The sequence below is a fragment of the Telopea speciosissima genome, chromosome 4 (genome assembly GCF_018873765.1).
Source record: "Telopea speciosissima isolate NSW1024214 ecotype Mountain lineage chromosome 4, Tspe_v1, whole genome shotgun sequence".
NCBI classification, from domain to species: Eukaryota; Viridiplantae; Streptophyta; class Magnoliopsida; order Proteales; family Proteaceae; genus Telopea; species Telopea speciosissima.
Window position 1 is genome coordinate 43,591,624 of NC_057919.1, and position 23,841 is coordinate 43,615,464.

At 40.1% G+C, this 23,841-nt stretch overlaps 1 protein-coding gene across 1 annotated transcript; it reads right to left on the reverse strand.

Annotated features, from left to right (window-relative positions):
- Nucleotides 1-875: 875 nt before the first annotated feature.
- On the reverse strand, nt 876-20,482 carry LOC122659893 (peptidyl-prolyl cis-trans isomerase FKBP16-1, chloroplastic). The gene is made up of 10 exons (XM_043855049.1): nt 20,366-20,482; nt 17,445-17,602; nt 17,073-17,267; nt 16,896-16,930; nt 15,254-15,347; nt 15,027-15,087; nt 14,572-14,617; nt 1,417-1,487; nt 1,145-1,256; nt 876-1,054 (listed from the first exon to the last, which is right to left on the reverse strand). Exons 2-9 carry the CDS (start codon nt 17,552-17,554, stop codon nt 1,179-1,181), a joined length of 690 nt encoding a protein of 229 aa, XP_043710984.1. The 5' UTR covers nt 17,555-17,602; nt 20,366-20,482; the 3' UTR covers nt 876-1,054; nt 1,145-1,178.
- Nucleotides 20,483-23,841: the final 3,359 nt, after the last annotated feature.

Genomic DNA, 23,841 nt, shown 5'->3' on the forward strand with positions numbered 1-23,841 from the left:
GCCAGCATGCTGGGGCAAGCTGGAATTGGAGAGGAAGGCAGTATTCAAACACTGGCCTTAAAGATTGCAACCTATAGGGCTCACCATTGCAACACCTGAACACTTTATTACGGAATTATTATAAAATCAACCTCTCACACCCCTCCATTCCCACTTTTTCTCACATTTGAAAGTCCACGACACAACACACAAAAACCTTGTGGGAGTAAGATGTGTGTTGTGTATATCCATCATTCCACGGTCCTAAAAGTCGATTTAACCTTTTGGTATTGGTGTGTAGTTTGTGTGATTACATTTTCATCAAAAAAAACATACAAAAACCTTCTCAATTGAAAATTAACAGCTAAATGGTTACAATTTGATTAAAGAATACAAGTTTGAATAAACTCATATAGAGTTGATTTTTCCAACCTGTTCTAAACTTTTTATTTCTCGGGAACATGGGAAGAGCTGAAACTTACCAGAGGGTTGACATGAATAACACACGAAATAAGTGACAGTGAATAACCAATTCTCTCTCAAGCCACACCACAGACTGGGCGTAATCCCATTTACTTTATTTTATCTTATGGCAACGTGTTTTGAGCACGATCGTGCAACCATGCATATAACCGTTGGATGTAGAATGAGGGTCTACGGTGTACCCTTCTCAACCCCGTCCGATGGTTGTGTGCATAGTCGTGCACCATGCTCGTGCACGACCATGCACAAAACCTTTCCCCTTATCTTATTTACTTTTTCGGTTTGCAACACTGTATGATACCAACCAGAACAACTCAGTTCTTTCAGGTTGCAGTTTGATCAAACTCGAGACAATTTGAACTAAGTACGGGTTTTTACATAGTAATTACCCTCAGCGCTTAACCTGACACAACCTAATGCCACTTCTGTTAACTACAAGGAGAAATAAACTAGAAACAGATACAGTTTTGAGTACAAACCAATAAGAGGATACATCTCAAACTGGAATTTAATGAAAAGCTTCATTTCTTAATATGAAATATTAGCCTTTGGGCTAAAATCAAACAGCACCATATAAGAAATCATCAGGAATATAGGTTTTGTTTGGTATGCATTCTATTTTATCATCCAAGAATGTGAAATCAACCTAGAATGCGTTCCAAGAATGCATGCCAAACACAGCTTTAAATTTGACCATAAAAAACCATGAGATGAACTCATAGTACCTTCAGGAGCTGCACTTCAAATACCAAAGGCTCATTTGCATGAGAAAGAAGGCTACGTCGAGGGCCAAACTGCAACCAGAATCAAAATACAATAACAGATTAATTTATAGCATACTATTTCCTCAAATTTGGTTTTAGTTAGTTTTGGAGCACTTGAGAAGATGAATAAACTAGCAGTCTATTAAGAAGAAATTAGTCAATTGCAAAAATAACAATAAAAAGGAAAAACCTCATCAGGGATTGGTTTCAAGTTTTCATTTATGTATCCAACAGAAGGAGGTATCAATGCTCTCCTCTTCCCTGCAAAATAAGGAAAGCCACAGTTTCAGTAATCTCTCACAAATAAATGATCTCTCTCTCTCTCTCTGAGCAATTTTGAATGGATGACACAAAACGAATCTGTACTGGGACCCTTTTCAGAGTGAAGTCACCACCTTGTCTGATGAAGAAAGTGAAGAAAAAGGGGAGCTAAATGATACGAGTATTGGGTGGCGTCCTCCTGACTTCATTGAGGGAGGCCCACTCAAACTTTGAGTCGGTATTGAAACCAACTTTGGTTTCTCCATACCGCTGTATCCTATTAAGCTATGGATTCTTTTTCTGTTACATATATAATAACGGTAAGAGGGTGTATGGTGGTGGAGTCGTAAGATCTCTTTTCGGCTCTAGTTTCATCATGGGTGAAAGAGGAGAGGAAAGAAAGAAGAAAAGGTACTCTCTTGTGTTCCTTGTATTGGGTTGCGGTGTGACGACGTTCTCTTTGTCAAGGGAAGAAAGGGAAGGTGTTTTGGCTTCTCCGTATTTGTCACATCAGGGTTTTGAGGTGAGAGTACTGTGATCTTGTGGATCCATCTTTGTTTGGTGAGTTGCTTTGTAATCCAAGAAGGGTTATTGTTCTGGATGTTTTGGTAGCCTCTAGTATTGTCTAGAGAGAAGATATTGTAATCCCATTATGTATCATAGTGGAAATTTTACCTGGACGAAACACCACAACAAGGATGATCAACTTAAATGGAAGGTGATACGGAGAAATTATAAGGATTTGTACAAACCTATAGAGGGTGATACAGAGAATTCTAAAAAGATGACTGATGCTGAATGGAAGACCATAGATGGGAAAGCCGTTAGATTTATCAATCAATTTTTGGATGATACCATTTTCCATCACGTATCCACAAAGACGTCAGCGCATTCATTGTAGAAGAAATTAGGAGGGATGTATGAAAGGAAGATTGCTAGCAACAAATTCTTGATTAGAAAGCTTGTGAACAGAAGTGCAGAGAAAGAAGCTCAGTTGCAGAACATTTGAACGAAGCACAAAGTACTGTGAATCAACTCTCCTCCATGAAGATGAAGTACAAGCCTTGTTACTTATCAATTCATTAGCTAATAGTTGGGAGACATTAGTGGTGTCTCTTAGCAATTCTGCACCAGATGGGATGCTCTCCATGAGTCAAGTAACAAGAAGTCTGTTGGATGAAGAGACAAGAAGGAAAACCTTGGGCTCACCTCAGCGAACAACACTTGTCACAGAAAACCGGGGGAAAAGTAAAAACAAATCAAGGAGAATACATGTCACTACTACAAAAAGGAAGGGTCAATGAAAAAGAAGTCCAGGAAGCTCAAAAGAGATTCAAAGAAAGAAAAAGAGGATGAGGAGAAGACAGATGAAAATGATTCCACCACTGTTGTCTACTCAGATGACGATATTATTTAGATCCTATCACACCTCCTCACCGGGGTGTTCGTACTAATGACCTCATTGATTTTGTTTCAGATCCTCTTCCCATGGCACGTAATGATAAGGGAGATGTACAACAAAATAATGGGATGCAGATGATGGTGATGATGATGATGATATCTCAAGAGCTACCAGTTGAACCTCAGTTGATGAGATGATCTACCAAGAAGCGACAACTATCTACCAGAGTTCCTTCCCCACATCAATATATGAAGGTAAACTGGAGTGTTTTGAAGAAGCAAAACTGATGAGTCTTGAAGCCATGCAAGAAGAGTATGTTAGCTTTTAGAGTGGAAGAAGAAGAAGAGAAGAAACTTCAAGAGAGCAGCCACGGTTTTGGTTTGGTGTGTTATGTCTCAAAACAAGAGACTAACATGCTTCTATTGAAAAGAATATATAATTACACACAGCCCCTTGGCCTCATACAAATGACATAAAGAATACATAAAAGAGGGGTTATGTACATATATACCCTTGATATAACTATTCTTAACACTCCCCCTCAAGTTGGGCGGTATATGTCATACATAACCAGCTTGTCTAACATAAAACTAAAGTGATGAAAGCTAAGTCCTTTGGTAAAGATGTCTACCACTTGTTCATTTGTCTTCACAAAAGGAGTACAAATAGTCTTAGAGTCTATCTTCTCCTTGATAAAGTGTCTGTCAACCTCAACATGCTTTGTCCTGTCATGTTGAACTGGGTTGTGAGCAATACTTATGGCTGCTTCGTTATCGCAATATAGACTCATAGGTTCAGTCGTCTCAAATCCCAATTCTTGAACAAGTTTCTTCAACCACAAGAGTTTACACACACCATGAGGGTGGCTCTAAACTTTGCTTCAGCACTTGACCTAGCTACCACAGGTTGCTTCTTACTTCTCCAGGTGACTAAATTTCCCCCAACAAAGGTACAATATCCAGAGGTGGATCTTCTATCAGAGATAGATCCGGCCCAATCAACATCTGTATATACTTCAATTCTCAAGTGACCATTCCTAGAGAAGAGAAGGCATTTTCCAGGGCATGACTTCAAATACCTGAGGATCCTGTAAATTGCATCAAGATGTCCCATCTTGGGTGCATGCATAAACTGACTCACCACTCCAATAGCGTAGGTGATGTCAGGCCGGGTGAGGGAGAGATAGATTAGCTTACCTACTAATCTCTGATACTTTTCAACATCCACGAGGTTCACCACAATCTTCCCCTAGTTTGTGGTTCTACTCAATAGGGGAGGAGATTGGTTTGCATCCTAAGTAGCCTGTCTCTGTAAGTAGATCAAGAACAAACTTCCTTTGGCAAACATTGATCTCTTGCTTGGATCTTGAAACTTCAATCCCCAGAAAATGCTTTAATGGACCGAGATCTTTGATCTCAAACTGCCAAGCCAAATAAAGATTAAGCTTTGAGATTTCAGCTTCACTATTTCCCGTGACCACAATGTCATCAACATAAACAATGAGAGCCGTAATAGTGCTGCCCTTCCTTTGTATAAACAATGTGTGATCAGCTTGACTTTGAGTATATCCATTTTGCAGGAGGGCTTGTCTGAATCTCTCAAACCAAGCATTAGGAGACTATTTGAGTCCATAGAGAGCCTTCCTAAGACGACACACTTTCCCATTGTCACCAGATGCTTGAACCCAGGAGGAGAGTGCATATATACCTCTTCTTCTAGGTCACCATGTAAGAATGCATTCTTTACATCAAGCTGGTACAATGGCCAATCAAGGTTTGCAGCCATTGAGAGAAGTACACAAATGGAGTTATGCTTGGCCACCGGAGCAAAGGTTTCCTGATAGTCAATGCCATACACCTGTGTATACCCCTTGGCGATAAGTCTTACCTTATACCTCTCCACAGTACCATTAGACTTGAACTTGACTGTGAATACCCATCTGCATCCAACAGGGATTCTCCCTTTAGGGAGTTCAACAAGGTCCCAAGGGTGATTCTTCTCAAGAGCCAACATCTCTGTGTTCATTGCTTCTCTCCATTTTGGATCTGCCATAGCCTCTGCTACATTCTTGGGAACAGATATGGATGAGATAGCTACAGTGAAGGCTATACCTGTAAGGGAGATAGAATCATAGGAAACAAACTTGGCAATGGGATTAGTACATGCCCGAGTTCCCTTGCGGTGAGCAATAGGAAGATCTAAGTCTGAGGATGTAGAAGTAGAGGAAGGTATACCTGTCTCGATGGATGGGGGCTCAGGATGAGGAGACGAAGAAGGATTTTGGCAGGCCTTCTTTATAGGAAGCCATGAAGAAGGATTTCTCCTGTCCTTCGTATACACCAGTAGCTCCCCTTGTTCTCTGTTCACCTGTGCATTCTCCTGTCCTTCGTATACACCAGTAGCTCCCCTTGTTCTCTGTTCACCTGTGCACTAGGAGGCTCCCCCTCAACAACAGTATCCACAGAAGGTTCCCCCTCAACAATAGTATCCACAAAATTTTTCTTTCCCTTGTCAATTTGAAAAGGGGAAATAGGGACAAGAGAGGAGAAAGGAAATGAAACAAACTCGGAAACCTCTTCACCCTCAATACCACCACCAAGAGATGAACACTCCCCCTGAAGAGGTAACTGAAAATACGGTATGGTTTCAAAGAAATGGACATCTTTGGAGAGAAGCCACCGACGAGTAGGAGGATGGTAGCATTTATACCCTTTGGATGTGTAGGAATACCCAAGAAAGATGCACTTTAGAGCCTTAGGATCCAATTTAGTGCGGGCAGATTTGCTAATATGTACATAGCAAATACAACCAAACACCCTTGGAGGAAGAGAAAAAGAAGAAGACCGTGAGGGTAAGACATCAAGAGGAACCTTGAAGTTCAAGACACTAGACGGCATGTGATTAATAAGAAAGACAGCAGTGAGGAGAGCATCAGACCAAAAAGTTTTTGGAACATGCATGGTAAACCAAAGGGATCTAGCCACTTCAAGGAGATGGCAATTTTTTCTTTCAGCCACCCCATTTTGTTGTGGGGTATCAATATTGGCCACCTGATGAATAATGCCATGGTCAGAAAAAAAGGTTTCCAAACCACTATACATATACTCCCCACCTTTGTCAGAACGAACAATTTGGATCCGAGTTTGAAATTGGGTATACACTAACTCATAAAAATTTTTAAATGCAACATAGACATCACTTTGTGTTTCAAAAGGTAAACCCAAGTAACCCGAGAATAGTCATCAATGAAAGAAACAAAGCAGCGGAAGCCACGCAAAGAGGTAACAGGGGAAGGCCCCCAAACATCAGTATGGATAAGATGAAAAGGTGAAATAGATCTATTACCATTAGATGCATAAACTGTTTTACAACTTTTGGCAAATAGATAAGGTTCACAATGAAAAACATGAGTGATAGGAAAAGAAGTAAATAAATGTGGCAACAGTTTTCTCATAATAGAAAAAGAAGGGTGCCCCAAACGACGATGCCAAAGCTTCCTGAGTACGTCCACTTTCTTGCCCACAAACACAGGACTGAGCTTGCACAACAAGGGAAGCACCGGTCTCTAAAATATACAAGCCGTTAGTTTCACGACCACTGCCAACCCTCCTCGTCACCAAATCCTGAAAAAGACAATGGGTAGGAAAGAAGGTGACAAAGCAGTTCAAAGATTTAGTCAATTGGCTAACTGAAACAGGTTAGTGGTAAAGTTGGGAACATGAAAGACAGACTTCAAGGGTAAAAGTGGTGTAACTTGGATATCTCCCTTACCAGAAATGGAAGAGAAGGAACCATCAACAATTTTTACCTTATCTTTCCCAGAACAAACAGAGTAGGAATTATACAGCTGAGACCTACCGGTCATATGATCCATAGCACCTGAGTCAATGAACCAAGGTGTGGTGCCGGAGGAGGAAGAGGCCTATAGTGCAGTGGAAGTAGGAGTAGCAGAGGAACCATCCAGGTGGGCCACAATCCGGCGAAATGCAGCAATGTCTTCTTTAGAAAGAGAGGATGGATCAGATTCAATGACTCCAACATGAGCCTTAGGCCCCTTCTTCCGCTGTCCCTTCAGTCCCCCAAAGGAACCAGAAGGGGGCTTCCCATGGAGACCCCAACAAAAGTCCTTCGTATGCCCAGATTTGCCACAATGGTCACATAAGAATCGGCCCTTCGTAGCTCCCTTAGTGGAGTCCTGAGTGGTGGAAGAAACAAGAGCAGAACGCTCAACAGTGGGAGTAGTCCCCATGGCACCCCTACGGGTCTCCTCACTCTGTAGATATCCACACACCTCCTCCAGTGAGGGAAGACTTGGTCGGCCAAGGATTTGTACCCTAAGAGGTTCAAAGTCAGAATTAAGGCCGCCAAGGAGAAATAAGACCCTCTCTTTCTTAAGCAACCGGTGTACCTTGACCTCATCATCAGGACACAACTGAAGATCTCTATAGTGATCATACTCCTCCCACAGGCCCACAACAAGACTATAGTAGTCAGATATGCTTCTATCACCCTGGCGCAGGCTAACAATCTGTTGGAGAAGTTTGTACACCTTTGTAGAGTCCCCAACCCGATCAAAGATACGGGTCACACTGTCCCAAATGTCTTTGGCAGTCTCCTTGCCCATAAACCTTCTTCCAATCTCAGGCTTCATTGAGAAAAGAAGCCAAGCCATCACAAGAGAATTCTCAGTGTCCCATTTGGAGTACCCTTGCTCGGAAGGGAGGGGGGCCTTGATGCTACCATTTATGTACCCCATCTTCCCCCTACACCAAAGAATCAATTTCATGGATCGGGACCAATCCAAATAGTTGTGGTTCTCAAGCTTGGCAATAGGAAGTTGGATATTGGGGCTCTCAAAGGAAGAAGGGAGAGATGGAGTTGTTTCCACAAGTTGCAAGGGTGTTTCAACATTTTTCTCACCCATATTTGATCTCAAATCAGCCACTTAAAAGGAGGAAACAACAGCACTTCTAGCAAATAGGTTTGTCTCAAAACAGTAGGCACAAAAACAGGGCAAACAATAGCCAAAAAAGGCTTGAAACACTAGTAGATCTTCAGAAAATACTCAAATAGCAGCGGAGTAAAGATGAGTAATGCTCCTTACCCAAAAACGATGCAAATGGACCATAAAAAATGGCCAAACAAGGCTCTATTGAAGAGCAGGTGCCAAACAAGAACTCTAGCTGGCGGAAATTCTGGGCAGAACAGCCAAACCGAGATGCAAACCTGATGAATGGGTGCTTGCAGAAGGTTAGAGAGAAGCAAAAGAGATCAAAGAGGACCCCCAAACGAAACTAGAGCACCAAGAAGCACTCCATTTGGATTCCAAACGAGAGAGAAACAAGCTGGAGAAGAATGACCTAACCAGTCCTTCGAACAGCAGCAAAAAACAGGTGAATGAAACCCTTCTTCACACTCCAAACTTCCTTCGAACACTTGCAAACAGCAGGATCAAGGCTCTGATACCATGTTAGCTTTTAGAGTGGAAGAAGAAGAAGAGAAGAAACTTCAAGAGAGCAGCCACGGTTTTGGTTTGGTGTGTTATGTCTCAAAACAAGAGACTAACATGCTTATATTGAAAAGAATATATAATTACACACAGGCCCTTGGCCTCATACAAATGATATAAAGAATACATAAAAGAGGGGTTATGTACATAGATACCCCTGATACAACTATTCTTAACAGAGTAGTTGCATGATGAAGTTCAAGCCTTGATCGGTACGATGTTTGATCCGTTCCATGATCCAGAGTTTTTCATTTAAGGGACTAGTGTTGCACAAAATGGTATACAAATAGTGTACGCGGAATGGCACTGATAGTGGTGTATACGGAATTGTGCATGCTTAGACAGTGATGCACACATAATGATACATGCACTGAGGATGCGCATGGTAAAGAATGAAGTGAGTATGCTATTTGAAGTGGCAAAGGAACCATGTTGTAGGATTGGCAAGATGCAGTGGGCATTCCTACAATATGAGAAGTCTGATGTTTGTTATGGTGAAAAGCCTATGTTGCAGGGAAACATAGATGTTGACATGAAAGATTTCTGGAGTTTCTCGTGAGTCGGAGGGGGAGTTTGTTGGGTGGCGTCCTCCTGACATCATTGAGGGGGCCCCACTCAAACTTTGAGTCGGTATTGAAACCAACTTTGGTTTCTTCATGTTCCTAAATTACCTTTTAAGTCTTTTATCTATCAGTCAACTTACTAAGTTTCTTAATTGTTCGGTAACTTTCTATCTTTCTGACTGTGTTTTTCAGGACCTTCAGACAAGGAAGATGATTGGTGGAGGCTTGAGCGTGATGGGCTGTATTACCTAAATGGCATAGGAACTTCTACTACTGCTACATCTACTACCATACCATCTACAATGCAATGGCATCTATGTCTTGGTCACCCGTCTCTACCTAAACTCCAATTAATGGTTTCTAGTTGCAAGTCTACATCTCGTCTTGAATGTGAAGCCTATAAACTAGGCAAACATCATTGTGCCTCCTTTCCTATCCGTACTACACCTAGAAGCTCTTCATTGTTTTCTTTTGTGCATTCTGACATTTGGGGTCTATGTCGAGTTCCTAATAGGTTAGAACTTTCTTATTTTGTTAGTTTTGTGGGCGATTATTCTTGTTCCACCTAGGTTTATCTATTGAAATACCGGACTCAATTTCTTACTGTATTAAAAGTTTTTATCAGGAAATAAAAACTCAGTTTGTCACATCCATAAAAAAATTTTGTTCTGATAATGCTCTTGAGGATACTCAAACTGAGATTTCTGATTTTTACCTTACTCATGGTATTATTAACCAAACTAGTTGCTCATACACTCCACAACAAAATGGAATGGCCGAACGCAAAAATAGGCACTTACTAGAAGTGACCCAGTCCAATATGCTCCACATGAATGTCCCCAATCGTTTTTGGTGTGATGTTGTCCTTACAGCTTGTTACCTTATTAATCATATGTCGTCCTCTATTTTAAATAATAAAATTCCTTTTTCTATTCTTTACCCGGATAGTTCCTTATTTACCTCTCCACTACGGGTTTTTGGTTGCGTGTGTTTCGTTCACATTCTTCAACCTGCCATTGATAAACTATCTCCGCGTTCTATTAAATGTATTTTTCTTGGTTACTCTTAGACTAAAAAAGGGTATAAATGTTTTGATCTAGTTTCTAATAAACAGTTTATTAGTGCTGACGTCACCTTTTATGAAAATACACTCCTTATTTTTCTCATTCTTCTATACCGTCTATAGTGAATAATGAAGATCTTCTAGGTCCTTCATTACCTGTGATCATTCCCATCCCCTCACCTCAACCGGTTCATGTCTATCACTGTCCCCGCCGTCGACTACTGACCTTACAATCCATCACTACTACTATACCAACCCCCACTGTCCCAACAACAATACCGGTCCATTACACACTGCTCTCAGTGTTCCGGACCTACCATCTACTACAGCAGACGCTGCTCCTCCCAACACTCAATCTGATTCTGATGCTGAGGGCTCCATCGAGTAACCAGTCATTCTCCGTAAAGGTACTTGCTCTTGTACTCACAAGTCCCACAAATCCTTAACTGTTTATCCTATTGAGTAGTATGTTTCCATTCTCATCTTCTGTCCCAATATCACCCACTTGCTTATACTTTATCTACTAACTTTGTATCTAAAACCCACCATGAGGCGTTTTCTCACGGAAGACTGCATGGTTACCGAGATGGATGCTTTATTATCTAGAAATACTTGGACTCTGGTTTCACTACCTACTGGGAAGGAACTTGTTAAGTGTCGATGGGTTTATACCATCAAATACAATCTGGATGGTTCTATTGAGCGGCTAAAGGCCTGATTGGTTGCTAAAGGCTATACTCAAACTTATGGTGTTGATTACTTTAAGACTTTCTCACTTGTTGCCCGCCTGAATTCAGTTCATATTCTTATTTTTGGTTGTTAATTTCGACTGACCCTTATATCAGATGGATATTAAAAATGTTTTTCTCTATGGTGATGTTCAAGAGCAAGTTTATATAGAGCAACCTCCAGGGTATGTTGCTCAAGGGGAGAATTCTACCAAGGTTTACAAGCTTTGTAAGGCAATCTATGGGTTGAAACAATCTCCAAGAGCACAATTTGATAAGTTCAGCTCCATTGTCACTCAGGTTGGGTTCTCACACGTTATTCTGATCATTTTGTTTTTGTTCATCGTCTGAGTTCAAAGTTGGTGGTGAAGGTAGTCTATGTGGATGATATTATTATATCTGGTAATGATGTTTCTAGTATTGCTCAAGTTAAATCATATCTTCATCAACATTTTCCAATGAAAAACTTGGGTGTTCTCAAGGATTTCCTTGGTATTGAAGTTTTACGAAGCAAGAAAGGTGTTAGCTTATCTCAAAGGAAATATGTTCTTGACCTTCTGACTGACTATGGAATGCTTGCTTCCAAACCAGTAGATACTCCCATGGATCTCCATCAACTAGTGTTTCATGAAAGGACTAAGCACATTGAGGTCGATTGTCACTTTGTTCGGGATACCGTTATGCAGAAGTTGATTTCTACTCCATTTGTTTCCACTACCAATCAGCTTGGTGATATGTTTACCAAGCCACAGTTTAGACCTGCTTTTCGTAGGAGTTGTTCCAAGCTAGGCCTAGGTGATTTGTACACTCCAGCTTGAGGGGGAGTGTTGAAGTGGATTGAGCACATAAGAAGAAGGGTAATCTCGATTAGAATATTCCATTATTCTGATAGAGATTCCCCCCCCCCTTATGTGCCTCTTCTATTTTGGTAGTCCTAGTTCTAATTCTTCTTTGGTTTCTATTTTTCTATTGTAACAAGGATTCCTAATATGGTTAGGAATCCCCCCTCCCCTTTTGACTGTACTCTATTTCATGTAAATACAAGCAGTTTGAGGGAGACAGACAAGTTCTATCTTTCTTGACAGCTCTCCTCTCTTCTCCCACTTCTCCTCTTTTTTTCTCAGTTCTGGTTTTCTAGTGGTGCTTTCTGTTACAGCCACCATTTTGGGAAGTAACACAGATTGAGTTCCAATAAATTATTTCACTGATTTAATAAAGTATCTTTCCCCACAAATGTCAAATAACGAAAGACAAACTTCCAATCTTAGACCACGTGACCAATATTTGCTTTGAAATTTGGAATCATAGAAACAAAGTAGCAACCAAACAATAGAACCAAATCCAAGGGAGATCTTAAGTATAAATCATCATTCACAGACCAAGGCCTGGACAGTAACATTTTTGAGAGCATATCTACTAGAGAGCTAATGGTGGAAGAGGTTAGGGAGAAAGAACATGAAGAACAGTTGCTGCTTCAAAAAGATCCAGTTGCACCACCTTAAGATGCATCAGAGGTAAAGGATCATGTGGTTGATCAATGATAAGTGATAAGGGTGTTCATTGGGGCTTGGTCCCAGTATTCCGCACAGAGACAGTTCTGGATATGGAGGTTCAGGCAATCACAGGACTGGGGGAAGCTTGTCTTGTGAACATGAGACAACTAGAAGAACAGACTGATGCCTTACAGGCCAAGGAATTGATTACCAGACACAGTTTGATTCGTGGTTGTGGGAAGTATTTAGTTCCTTCATAGGTTTTAGCATATTATTTTTTATCTATTTGCCCAAGGTTCAATAACTGGGAAGCTCATATTGTATTTGCATGGGTAGGGGAAATAGAACAACCAAATTATGGTTAACGAGAGACTAGAATGGCTTCATAAAGTAGGATCTTTAAGAATAAGTAGTGTACGATGCTTCCCTGTGGACAAGGTTTCTGTAATTTGCATGTTACTATACTCTGTTTCACAAATTACAGAACCCAATAGCATAGCTTTATCCCACATCCTCCTCCCCCCCCCCCCAAAAAAAAAGGGAAAACTACGTTTACCACCTCTGTAGTTTGATTCTATTACGTTCACCACCCCTGTAAATTAATCCATTTCAAAAACCTCCCCTGTATTTTGGAAAAACCTTACAACCGTACCCTTACCGTTAGATTAGAACAGTTAAGTGATTATGGCATCGCCCAATTTTAATCTAAATGCCCATATTACCCTTAATAAAGCCTCATTCCTTATTTACCCCCACTTGGAATAAAGTAATATACCTTTTTACCCCCAAAACATCATCTTCTCAAACTGAAAAAGAAAAATGAAAAACAGAGGACCTCTGCCTCCATTCCCATCTCCGATCAACCGACGCCACCATCGCCAGCCATTCCCATCGCCGACCTTCCCTCACACTGTGCCATGACCACTCTTCCTTTGTGTTAGGAGAAGTTCCCAACACGGGAAGGTTGAGTGAAGTAGAAGCAGAAGAAGACGAAGAGGATAGAGAGAGGTTGTGAGAGGTGAGCTTATCCGTGTTGGTGGAGAGAGACTTGAAAATTGGCTGTCTCTCTCTCTCTCTCACTTTAGTCAAAGCCAAACACGGAAACACCTAAAGAACCCTCAAAGCTCTGTTCTCTCTAAAACCCCTCTTTTCCCTCACAGCTATGGAGGATACTCCATTTCCCTCAGCTTCGGTACTCCACCTCAGACCGTTCCCTTTATCATGGACACAGGTAGTGATCTGGTCTGATTCCCCTGTACCCACTGTTATACCTGTGTGAACTGTTCTTTCGTAAACCAAAACCCCTCAAGTATCCCAACTTTCATCCCCAAATTGTCGTGTCTTCCGTCAAGATTGTAGGCTGCGAAAATCCGAAATGCAGTTGGCTTCACAGCTCTGACGTTCAATCAAGATGCAGTGGTTACGAACCCAATTCGAGAAATTGTTCACAGATCTGCCCTCCTTACATAATCACCTACGGTTCCGGATCAACTGGTGGTATTCTACTCTCTGAAACCCTCAATTTTCCAGAGAAAAAGGTACCTAATTTCATTGTCGGATGGCCAAAACCACTTCCTGTGCTAGGTGATGGAGATGGAGATCAGAAATGGGAACATGAAATGGAGAGGACAAATAGGAAGAGAAGAAAGCTTTGAGGTCGGTGGGTTTTGGGAAACAAATGGAAGATCAAAGAAATGGATTCGGCTGGGTTTGGTACAGGGATTTAGTCGATGGGTTTTGGGAAAAATAGGATAGAAGAAATGGGTTTTGGTTTTGGAAAGGTGTTGGGGTTTTGAAAATCAAATGGGAAAAAGGGTTTGAAAGAAGGAACCGGGAATGATAGAAATAGGGAAGTCGAGTGAGGGTGCCCCGTCGCATGATGTTGCATCGCCGTGAGGTTTCTCCGTCGCGGAGAGGGAAACCACAATCCCTGAGAGATAGAGGAGTGGATTCGAAGCCTAGTTCACGTGAGGGTGCTCCATCGCATGAGGTTGCACCGGCGAGAGGATGCTCTGTCGCATAAGGTTGCGCCGCCGTGAGGTTTCTCCGTCGCAGGGAGGGAAACCACACCTCTGAGAACTCTGGTCAGGTCGTTCGTGAGAGAGCCAGAGAGGAGAGACGGGAGAGAGAGACGTTGAATGGAGGAAAAAATGAAGGGCAAAAATGTCTTTTCAAATTAAAACTAACAGAGTTAGCACACAGGGGTACAGACGTAATTTGAAAATTTTCAGGGGTGGGAGACGTAATAGATTCAAACTACAGGGGTGGTAAACGTAATTTTCCCAAACAAAAAAGAAACAAGAAGAGCTCGAGCTGGGAGACCTACCTCCAACCTTCATGCCAAGTAAGACTTCCTTCAAGCCCTGTATGATCTGTCAAAAGAATGGCCATACAAGATAAGTAGAACCTAAAAAGGCTTAAGGGACTAGGTAACACAGCTTCAAAACTGACGTTCTAGATTTGACTTCCATTTCCCAATTATATGTATTCTCGCTTAACAAAAAGGAGACAATCTCGGACCTATTAAGGAAAAGTTTTCCTATCTTAGAGGGAGGATAATCTTCTCAGGATTCTAAATTACCTTGAAGGAGCAAGATATAACCAACATGTTGATATGCATAGAATATTCAATGACTAATAACAAGTATTTATTAACTTTCTGTTGAATTTAAATTCTCAACACCAACCCCCCCCCCCCCCCCCATGTCCAGAAAAAAAAGGAGAGAAAAAATGAAAAGTTCATGATACCACGAAATATGGAATGGTACGACAGAGACTAACCTGTTTGCTGTCCAGAGTAAGTATCACAGGTGTGCTTTCTCCACTGAATGAATCCAAAGTGCTACATTAAAACATAATAGAAATTAAAGCTCAAGATGGCATCCTTTATTACAGGGATAAAATAAATATAAAAAAAATTTAGGAAAAAGTACAATCAGAATTAACAATACAGAGGAAAGAAATGTTAGTAAGGACATACAGAATCGGGGGTGTTGAGAACACTCTACCTATGAACAAAGTATCCATTTGAACGGCGGCATACATAATTAACTTCTACCGTATCTCCTTCATGAGCTTCTGGCCCTTGCCCCTCAACAATGTCTGGCAACCGAAACTTATAAAGTTTAAGAATGATATGCAAAATAGCATGCTGAAATGTCATCAATTACTTGTCCATCGTCCATAAAAGGATCTTCAAAGGAACTAGGTGGTGCCCTCCTACCCCTCCTAGATTATGTGAATATATATGCTACATCTTGATGGACTGAGCATGATTAATTCACAAGCATCAACAGTATAGTTCGGAGATTACTGGAGATCCATCTTTGGGACATGTATGCTTTCTTCAGATATTGACTACATACGTCTTGTTTGGTGTAATGAACATGGGCAATAGGTCTGCTCACCCAGGCCTCTTACCCTGCCAACCGTGGCTGGGAATAAAGCCTTTCTTTAACAAGGGGAGGTGATTCTTGTCTCAAACTGGTCTTTCTTTTTCTTTTCTTTTTTTTTTTTTTTTCTTATCTTTTTGTACAAACACAATCCTAGAGGAGCCATGGAAGGAAACAAGTAAGAGTAGTACAACATGACAAAAAGGCAAGTAGGTCGCGTAATGATTTGAAACAAAGGCGGTGGGTGGTGTTGGATAAGGGTAGATCATCCTAAAATGCAGAAGCACATGTCACAGAAAGAGGCTTTAAATATGTATTATTTTTAACAAGGTGTTATACTATGAGAAAGTTCATCCCTTTGTAGATGCTGGCCCTACTACACTGAAAATATTGAGCATTATGAAAATGAAAAGGAAAACAAAAGGTGAAGCTGGAAAAAATATAGAAGCAACTTCTGTTTTTAAATTTTTTGCAGTGTGTTCATGGTAGGCACTGTTTTTCTTTTACCAGAAAATTGTTAATGCTTTCAAACATTTATAAGGATATATCAGGCTCAATGTGATTATCTTATACAACAGAGTCCATATAGATAATAAATTCATGGGTCCCAATACGCTGATGTTTGTGACATTTTGTTTTGTGACAAAATGGATCAGGACTGTCTATTTCCAAATCTCTTCATGGTGGATCATTCATAATGTCTTCTACTTCTCTAGCGATTTAGCTCAAAAATGTCATGAAGCCTGAACCTTAGACCCTAAATCTTAAATTTATTCTTGAAGCCCAAACCCATTAACCCCACTGTGGACTTAGCCGTCAGTGATGAAACCCTCCATCAACAAAGTTGCCCAAGTTGCTAAAATATCACTGACACAGAAAGAGTAAGAGAGATCACCAGACTTGCACAAAGAATGCTGGCAAAACACAGGAATAGAGATCATCAAAGACATCAAGGGATTGACATTTCCGAAGATGGAGATGGAGATGGAGATAGATCGCAGGAGACAAGACAAGAAGATAAATTGGCAGAGATGCAACAATCGCCAAAGGTGGAACTGCAGACAGAAAAGGGGAAAGGAGGATAAGTCAAATAAAGGAAAGGAGAGGGTTAAATTTCCCCTTAAACTTCAATGAACTTTTTCCTAGGCGTACATTTCATCTGGTGCCACTTAAGTCATCTCACAAACAAGTTTGATAAACAAATATCCTGCCATTTGGGAATCACCAAGAAAATAAAATTAAGGAATGAAGTTCTCACCTTGAACTTTCACACCACTGTCCAGCTTCCAAGTCCTGGATGCTTCAGATTTGATGCACCCAATTTTCATAAAGAACCAATCACAAGTATCAAAAGGTAGAGACTTAATGTATTCAAAACTTCTTTTAGCTAAATGAGAGCTTGAAAGAAGAAAGAAAACAAATAAAAGCTTCTCACCTGATAAATTCAGGCTCCATCACATCTAGCTGTTGTGCCGCGAGAGCAGGAAGTACACAAAATACTGTTGTATTGAATCCCGTATACTCCAACAGTTGTCTCCTTGACACTTTGCATACTGTTAGTGGATCAAGTTTGTCTTGAAACCCCTTAACCCAAGTTTTTCTGGTGTGCCAAATGTCCATACTGCTGATTCTGTACAAAAGCTACTGAAGTAAGCTGATGAGATAAACAAGAATCCCACCCGTGCGTCGTAGTGGGGGGCAAAAGGACCTATGTTGACAGCAATTCTATCCCCATGTCTACAACTTAAGTTCCATATTAACTTCTTGACTCAATTTCATTCAGAATGATGAAAGTTATAAGCTAAACCTGAATGAATGGAGATTTTGCAGTTGCGACACTGAACTTGAGCTTTGGAAATATTTTAGGAGGGGCAACGGTACCGGGAACTGATATAACATAGGCATATCTATTGCCATGCAGATCCTTTGGCCAGGCCAAGTGTTTTGAGTACCTATACAAGTAACCTACAAAATATCAACAATGATTCATTCAGAATCAGGCTAAAACTTGAATAACAAGTTCCTTTTTCCCACTTTTTGATAGGCAACAATGAAAACTTCATTAAAAGAAACAGTTACAGACATACTTGTCAAGGCGTTGCCTAGGCAGCAAAGCGTACTTCCAAGACCTGGGTGTTCAAATGCCTTATTGTATGAATGCCTGATTGTTTCTTCTTTTTTCTTTTTTTTTTGGTTACATAAAGTTAATGTCTTTCCTAATATGTTGATTGGATTTGCGTACACTGTTTATGTGAAGTGTGGAGCATGGGATCATGCCTCTGTTATTAAAAAAAAAAAAACAACAGCAAAAGATAGAAAGGGAGGAGGTGAGGAATCATGGAAGTGTGGAACAACGGGGGAACCGAAAGGTTCGAAAACTCCAAGCCCTTGTCTGCAGCTTACGGCTTCTTCTGGTGAGTCTGCGATGATCTGGCTGACCAACAGGTAAGTCTTCTTCTTTGTTGCGGAGACACTGGTGGACTCGACTACAGGATTATGGCTGAATGGTGTTTGTATAAAAGGATATATTTATTCATTTTAAAAATAAATCCTTATGTTTTTATAAATAAAGGAAACAAACTTTCAATTTTAGACATAAACCCTCTTTTAAGATTAAAATGTAAGGACAATAAATAAGGTACTTTACGCCCAACCCCCCGCCCCCCAACTTTACATGACAAGCCTAAGAAACCTAGGCAACAAGGTGCCTGGGCGCCTGGCCACCACATTGGGTCGCGTTGTCGCAGTGATAGCTATGGTTACAGATGAAGTACACACAGCCATTGAGGAAAATAGAGCAAAGGAGTAGATCAATTGTCTCAAATCAGATTTGGTCAATAATCACATACCTGGATTTGCACACTTTTGTAAATTACTTTGTTTGGCTTCCAATTGCACGAGGCTTCATCTCATATTTCTAAACAAATTTAGCAATAGCTTGCAGCTTCATAAGAGCTTTAAAAATGAATACATTTGCATAGAAAGAATGGAAAAAACTATGCATTTGATTGGTTCTATCTTCTAATTTTCTACTTCCTTGGTTAGATGGTAAAACCCTCAGGCTACCAATGTGAAGATGCAGATTTGAGTCTTCAAAGCAGCCATTTCTTTGCAAAATATGCCAAAGTTAAGGATTGTTTCCAATCCTCCCCTCCCAGGGCCCTGCTGCCCTGAAAAAGCAGGACCCACACCAGCTTACAGCCTTTTATGGTCCTTAATGGTTACTGTATGAATAGGTCAGATCATCCTACACTTGCTGAATTTCAGGGTTCAGCAACTAAAGAGATTTTAGAAAATCTAGGAAATAAATCTGAAGAGTAAAACCCATCAAATCAAATTGAGTCAGGAGACCTAAGCCAACCTTAGAGCTCAAGTGGTTAGCATAAAGCATATAACCAGATACATCTCATGACAGGCTGGGGCGGGGTACGGAGAAAAGCAGATATCTGTCAGGGATGCTTTAAATCATGTCCTGATCCAGCATCAAATCCATTTTTAGTGTTCAAATAATGCCAAATTAATAGAAGTCAGGCAGACTTGGATAAGATCATAACTTTGGCATATTGAGAACATTGGAAGGAAAACTTTGAAAAGCAACAATAATAAATGGGAGCTGCAATTATGATCAAGTTATTCATGAAAGATGTCACTAAGTCACATTCACAAGACCCAGAACATTTGGAAGCTAATCAAATTTGTGCAAGCAACAAGGAATAAGCACCAAACTAATGCAATAGATAAATCTGTTATTATAGAGAAAACTACTGCTTTTTCAGCCATTTCCACACACAAGCACACACAATTTAATAAGCTCGGTACCCCAGAAAAAGCAAAAAGGATCCAAACAACTACAAAACTAATTGATAACCCCCCCCCCCTCCCCAATGAGGCCTGACTATTCCAATACCTTCACTGTAGAAACTCTAGGCTCAGGCAAAGATTTATAAGCCTATGGAATGAATATCTCACAAATAGAAGGGTCATCAATAATCATGCATAGGTCCAGTTTCTTTTTTTCCCTTAGCCCATTTCATTCTTCTGGTGCTTACTTCTTCCTTTTAGTCATCAATAATCATGGATAGGTCCAGTTCCTTTCCCCTTTGTCCAACTTATTCTTCTGGTGCTTACCTTCTCCGTGGAGTAATCACCACTCATCAGCTCCCCAACATACATGATTTTTGAGCCCCTGTAATTTGGTCCAATAGTTTAAAACTCAAAAGATAAATTCACTCAGGATCAGGCTGAGCCAAGGGTCCAGGCGAGTCCGCTGCAACTCGGTTCGTAAAAAATCAAAACATAAAAATATGTAAACATTAGACATAAGGAATAAGAATACGTATCAAAAGTAATCAAACGATCCACTAATTGACATGCATAGCAGCGGACGCCCCCCCCCCCCCCCCCTCCTAAAACCATCTGTTTTCCAGTTATGAGTTTGCATAACCAAAGTAACTAGTTACTTCAACTAAAGCAAAATTTATTTTCTCCTAAGCAAACAAACCCTGCTGAGAGCATCCAGATTGTATCCTTTATAGATTATAGATAGAATTAAATGGATAAATATATCAAACGTCTGCTATTCCAATATTAAGAATATGGGAAGCATCAGCCTTTGCACCTTAAAAAATATCTAAATGTTAATTCTGGGTCTCTACAAATCAGTATATAAACAGGAAATACAAATTAGGAAATAGGAAATCAAAGCCTAGAAAAGGTAAGAGGTAAGACCTTAGCTTGATGAGTGTTCCAATGACGAAGAAGGACGCCGATGCAATTGCAATCCCAATGGAAGATGAAACTACGAAGTTGCAGCGTTATGTAAGCAAACCGAAGGCGATAAGGATGGCAACGGTTAGGATTAAATGACCGGTCGGACTAGATAGGTGCCGGTTTGTTAAATCGGGTTTTGCTTTGTCAGCAGCTAACCTGCGGCGGTTTGGGAACTTTTATTTTTCCCAGGGTCAAGGAAACGGAAAATGAAAATTATTTATAAAAATTGACCTACGGGCTACTAGGCAAGGATTTTGTAATTGGCCTGATATCGGTCATCTTTTTTTTATTCGGCAAACGACGGCATAAGTTGAAAATGTGCGGGCGTGCGGGAGTTGCAAGGATTCAAAAATTAAGTGAAATTGACTTCTAGCTCGGAAGTTAGAAAGAATGAGTTATTTTCATTGTCTCGATCACTCCAAGGGCTTTTAATCACAATGTTAAGAAGAAAAAGAAGGAATTAACCGTTTGATAACCTTACAAGAAACAGTTTTTGGTGTTTTTCTATTCTAAGAAACGGAAAAACACCTAAAAATTGCTTGATAATGAAATATTTTTTGTCAGTGTTTTTGGAAACATAAATCAAAATTTATGCTCCCTGGAAGACTTTTGACAGAATATGTCCAATATGTTCTGTCGTTTCTTGGCTGAAAATTGAAAAAATATGCCCGTAAAAATTCCTCTATTCGTTCACTATGCTCTTTTGTAAAATTGGAAAAGTGTGCTAAACATATCCTTTTGTTAATTTTTTTTATAAAAAAAAAACAAAAAAGGGTTTTGCTTGTTTCCAATAACAGGTTTACCAAGCGGGTCAAAACCGGTTCTCAGCACAGAAAATGAAAAAATTGTTTTGCTGTTTCTCAGCACATAACCAAAACAGAAACACCCGTAAGGTTATCAAGCGGGCAATTACTTTATAGAACATATTTGTATTTTTGAAAATTTTTGGTCTACTGATCGAGAACCACTAAGATGTTGGGGGTAGGGATCATCCCACCCTTCTTCAGGCAATAGACGGATTCTACCTTTGCCTCAATTGCTCAAAGGACTTTTGAATACACACAAAGGCAAGGAAAACAAAAGAATAACTCAATATTTGGCAAAAAACAGAGTACTCTATTGAAATGGTTGCATAGAACGATGAACAATACATCAACAATCCTTACAACAAGGGAAAGAACTCTACTACACTATGCTAAGTTACTCCAACTCCTAGATAGAAATTAAATGCGAGATTTGGATAATCAGTTGAAGGCCCTTTCTATCTCTTCTCGCTTCTTCTTTATAGCGGTTGAACTCCTTACGTCTCCCTCAACGCAGTCAGTTACTACCCTTTAGCTGTCATGTCCACTTCCCAATGCACACTATCATTAGCTGCAACTGCCCACTCGTTGATAACCGCTACTAAGAGTCCTGTTTGCTCCAATCCTCCTGGGCCACTTTCTTTTATGGGCCGTGACGGTTCCCCTAGGCTTGATGGTCATTAGTTACCTTGGACCGGCCATTTCTTGGGTCGTTAGGTTCATTTTCTAGATCGAACCATTTTGGGGCGTAAACAATATGCCCCTCGTGACCTTTTTGAACGGGGCTATAAAGTTCAAGACAGTCACGCCTATTCGGTCACGAAAATTTCTCCAACCACCTGCCCTTTTTGAGATGACATGTGACAGGATGACAACTTTTCATTTCCACGCATCTTCTCCCGCTTCATTACATGAAACGCTCCGTCGGCTTCTATCCCGCTTTTCGAGGTACAGCTGTGACGACCCAAACCCGGGATAAGGGTAAGAGTACAACCCTCACGGGCGGTGATCTTACGAACGATTTCTTAACTTAGCATGTGTCTAAAAATTGGCTAAATTTTTTTTTTATATTTTATTAGCATACAAGCATGCCACCTTTTCTAACTACACAGAAGATTATCAAGCAACATATCATCGAATAAATATATGTTTTCGTCCAAATCTGGTGGCAATTCCAAATAATCATTATATGTTCATCTCACAAGCATAAGAGCTAACATAAAAGAAAATAAACAGTATCTAAGTCAAATTGTGCCACATCCAACCATTAAATTCAAATTCAATTAATAAAATATCCTAACAAGCATCATAATCACCATCCTGCTGCTCCTGGTCACCTGTGCAGTCTGTGCACTGACATGTTCTATCATCTGTGTCTGAAAAATAAAGGGATGAGCTCGACAACCCAGTGAGACAAAACACAAATAATACATGCATTAATAGGCACAACTTATACATACAAACAATGCATGGATTATAGTAACAAACTAAGTACATTAATGCAAGTCTTTTTTGTTCTACTGCATGTGCACGTCTAGTAAATGTGAGGAACACGACCGTTGATCTGAAGGCTACCATTTCTTGTATTACCCGGTTGAACACCATAGGGACCAGGTCTGGGATTAAGAACGCTCCCATGTGGGAGGTCTAGATTCGATTCTGGTTTTGGAGGATAGTGTGCTCCCTGTGGGAGGTCTTATCCTCAATTCTGTTCTGGTTCCTCATCCAGCACTTAATCCCCAGTTGGAAAGGGGTGCAATCTGGGTTCTAGTTCTGAATTCTAAATGTCTGATTGTAGGACTTTATTTCCAATTCTTTCCTTATATTCTGAATGAGATTCTAACACATGCTGTCATAGGATTTCATCACATTCATATAATTCTAAACTCATGATACATACATGGCATGTTACTCATATTAAAGCATAAAACAAAAATCCAATACTTGTAAACATCATAAACAATCACAAAGCATCTGAAATATAAGAAATAGTGGTTCACTCACATAACATGGTATAAGAGGCATATTAATCCATATAAAATCCATGAGTATACTCATCTTGGTATTTGAATAGAATTACACTTTTATCAAGTCTTTAGTTTCTCTCTCGTACATTGTACAATCCCTAGATATGCTTACCTATCACATCATGTTAATCTTCTCAGATTCTATCTCATTCTATGCATAGTCACTTTCTAATACCATAACTTCTAACATAGACATCCAATAGGTATAAAACTTATATATTATTAAAATGGACTTAAAATACCATAGTTTATATGAAGGACCCATCTCCAGAATAGGCCTCCAAGGCCCTTCAAATCCAAGCCCAAACTAGGGTACTGACAGGAACTTTTTCTATTAAACAGAATGATCTTTGTGCACTAAAAGTGCCTTAATTAATCGTTAAAAATTATAATAACTCTTAGTTTTTTATATGCTAAACTAGACTCATAAATACACAAATAATCAGAAGACATAAAACTAATTTAAGGTCTCTAAGTCTGCTAAAAAATTAAGCACATCTCGGGTTCAAAACTATAACAAAACCTGCACTCAGGATTGAGTACAGAGCAATAAAAATATAATTTTTCCATCTTCCAGAAATCAATTCAATCAGGTCTTTTTATG

Coding starts and splice junctions, on each gene's coding strand:
- LOC122659893 (XM_043855049.1), bottom strand. CDS start 17,554: ATGGCAATAGATATGCCTATGTTATATCAGTTCCCGGTACCGTTGCCC. Junction 15,088..15,253: donor AATGGATACTTTGTTCATAG/GTAGAGTGTTCT, acceptor GTTTTAATGTAG/CACTTTGGATTCATTCAGTG. Junction 1,257..1,416: donor TGAAACCAATCCCTGATGAG/GTTTTTCCTTTT, acceptor TTCTGGTTGCAG/TTTGGCCCTCGACGTAGCCT.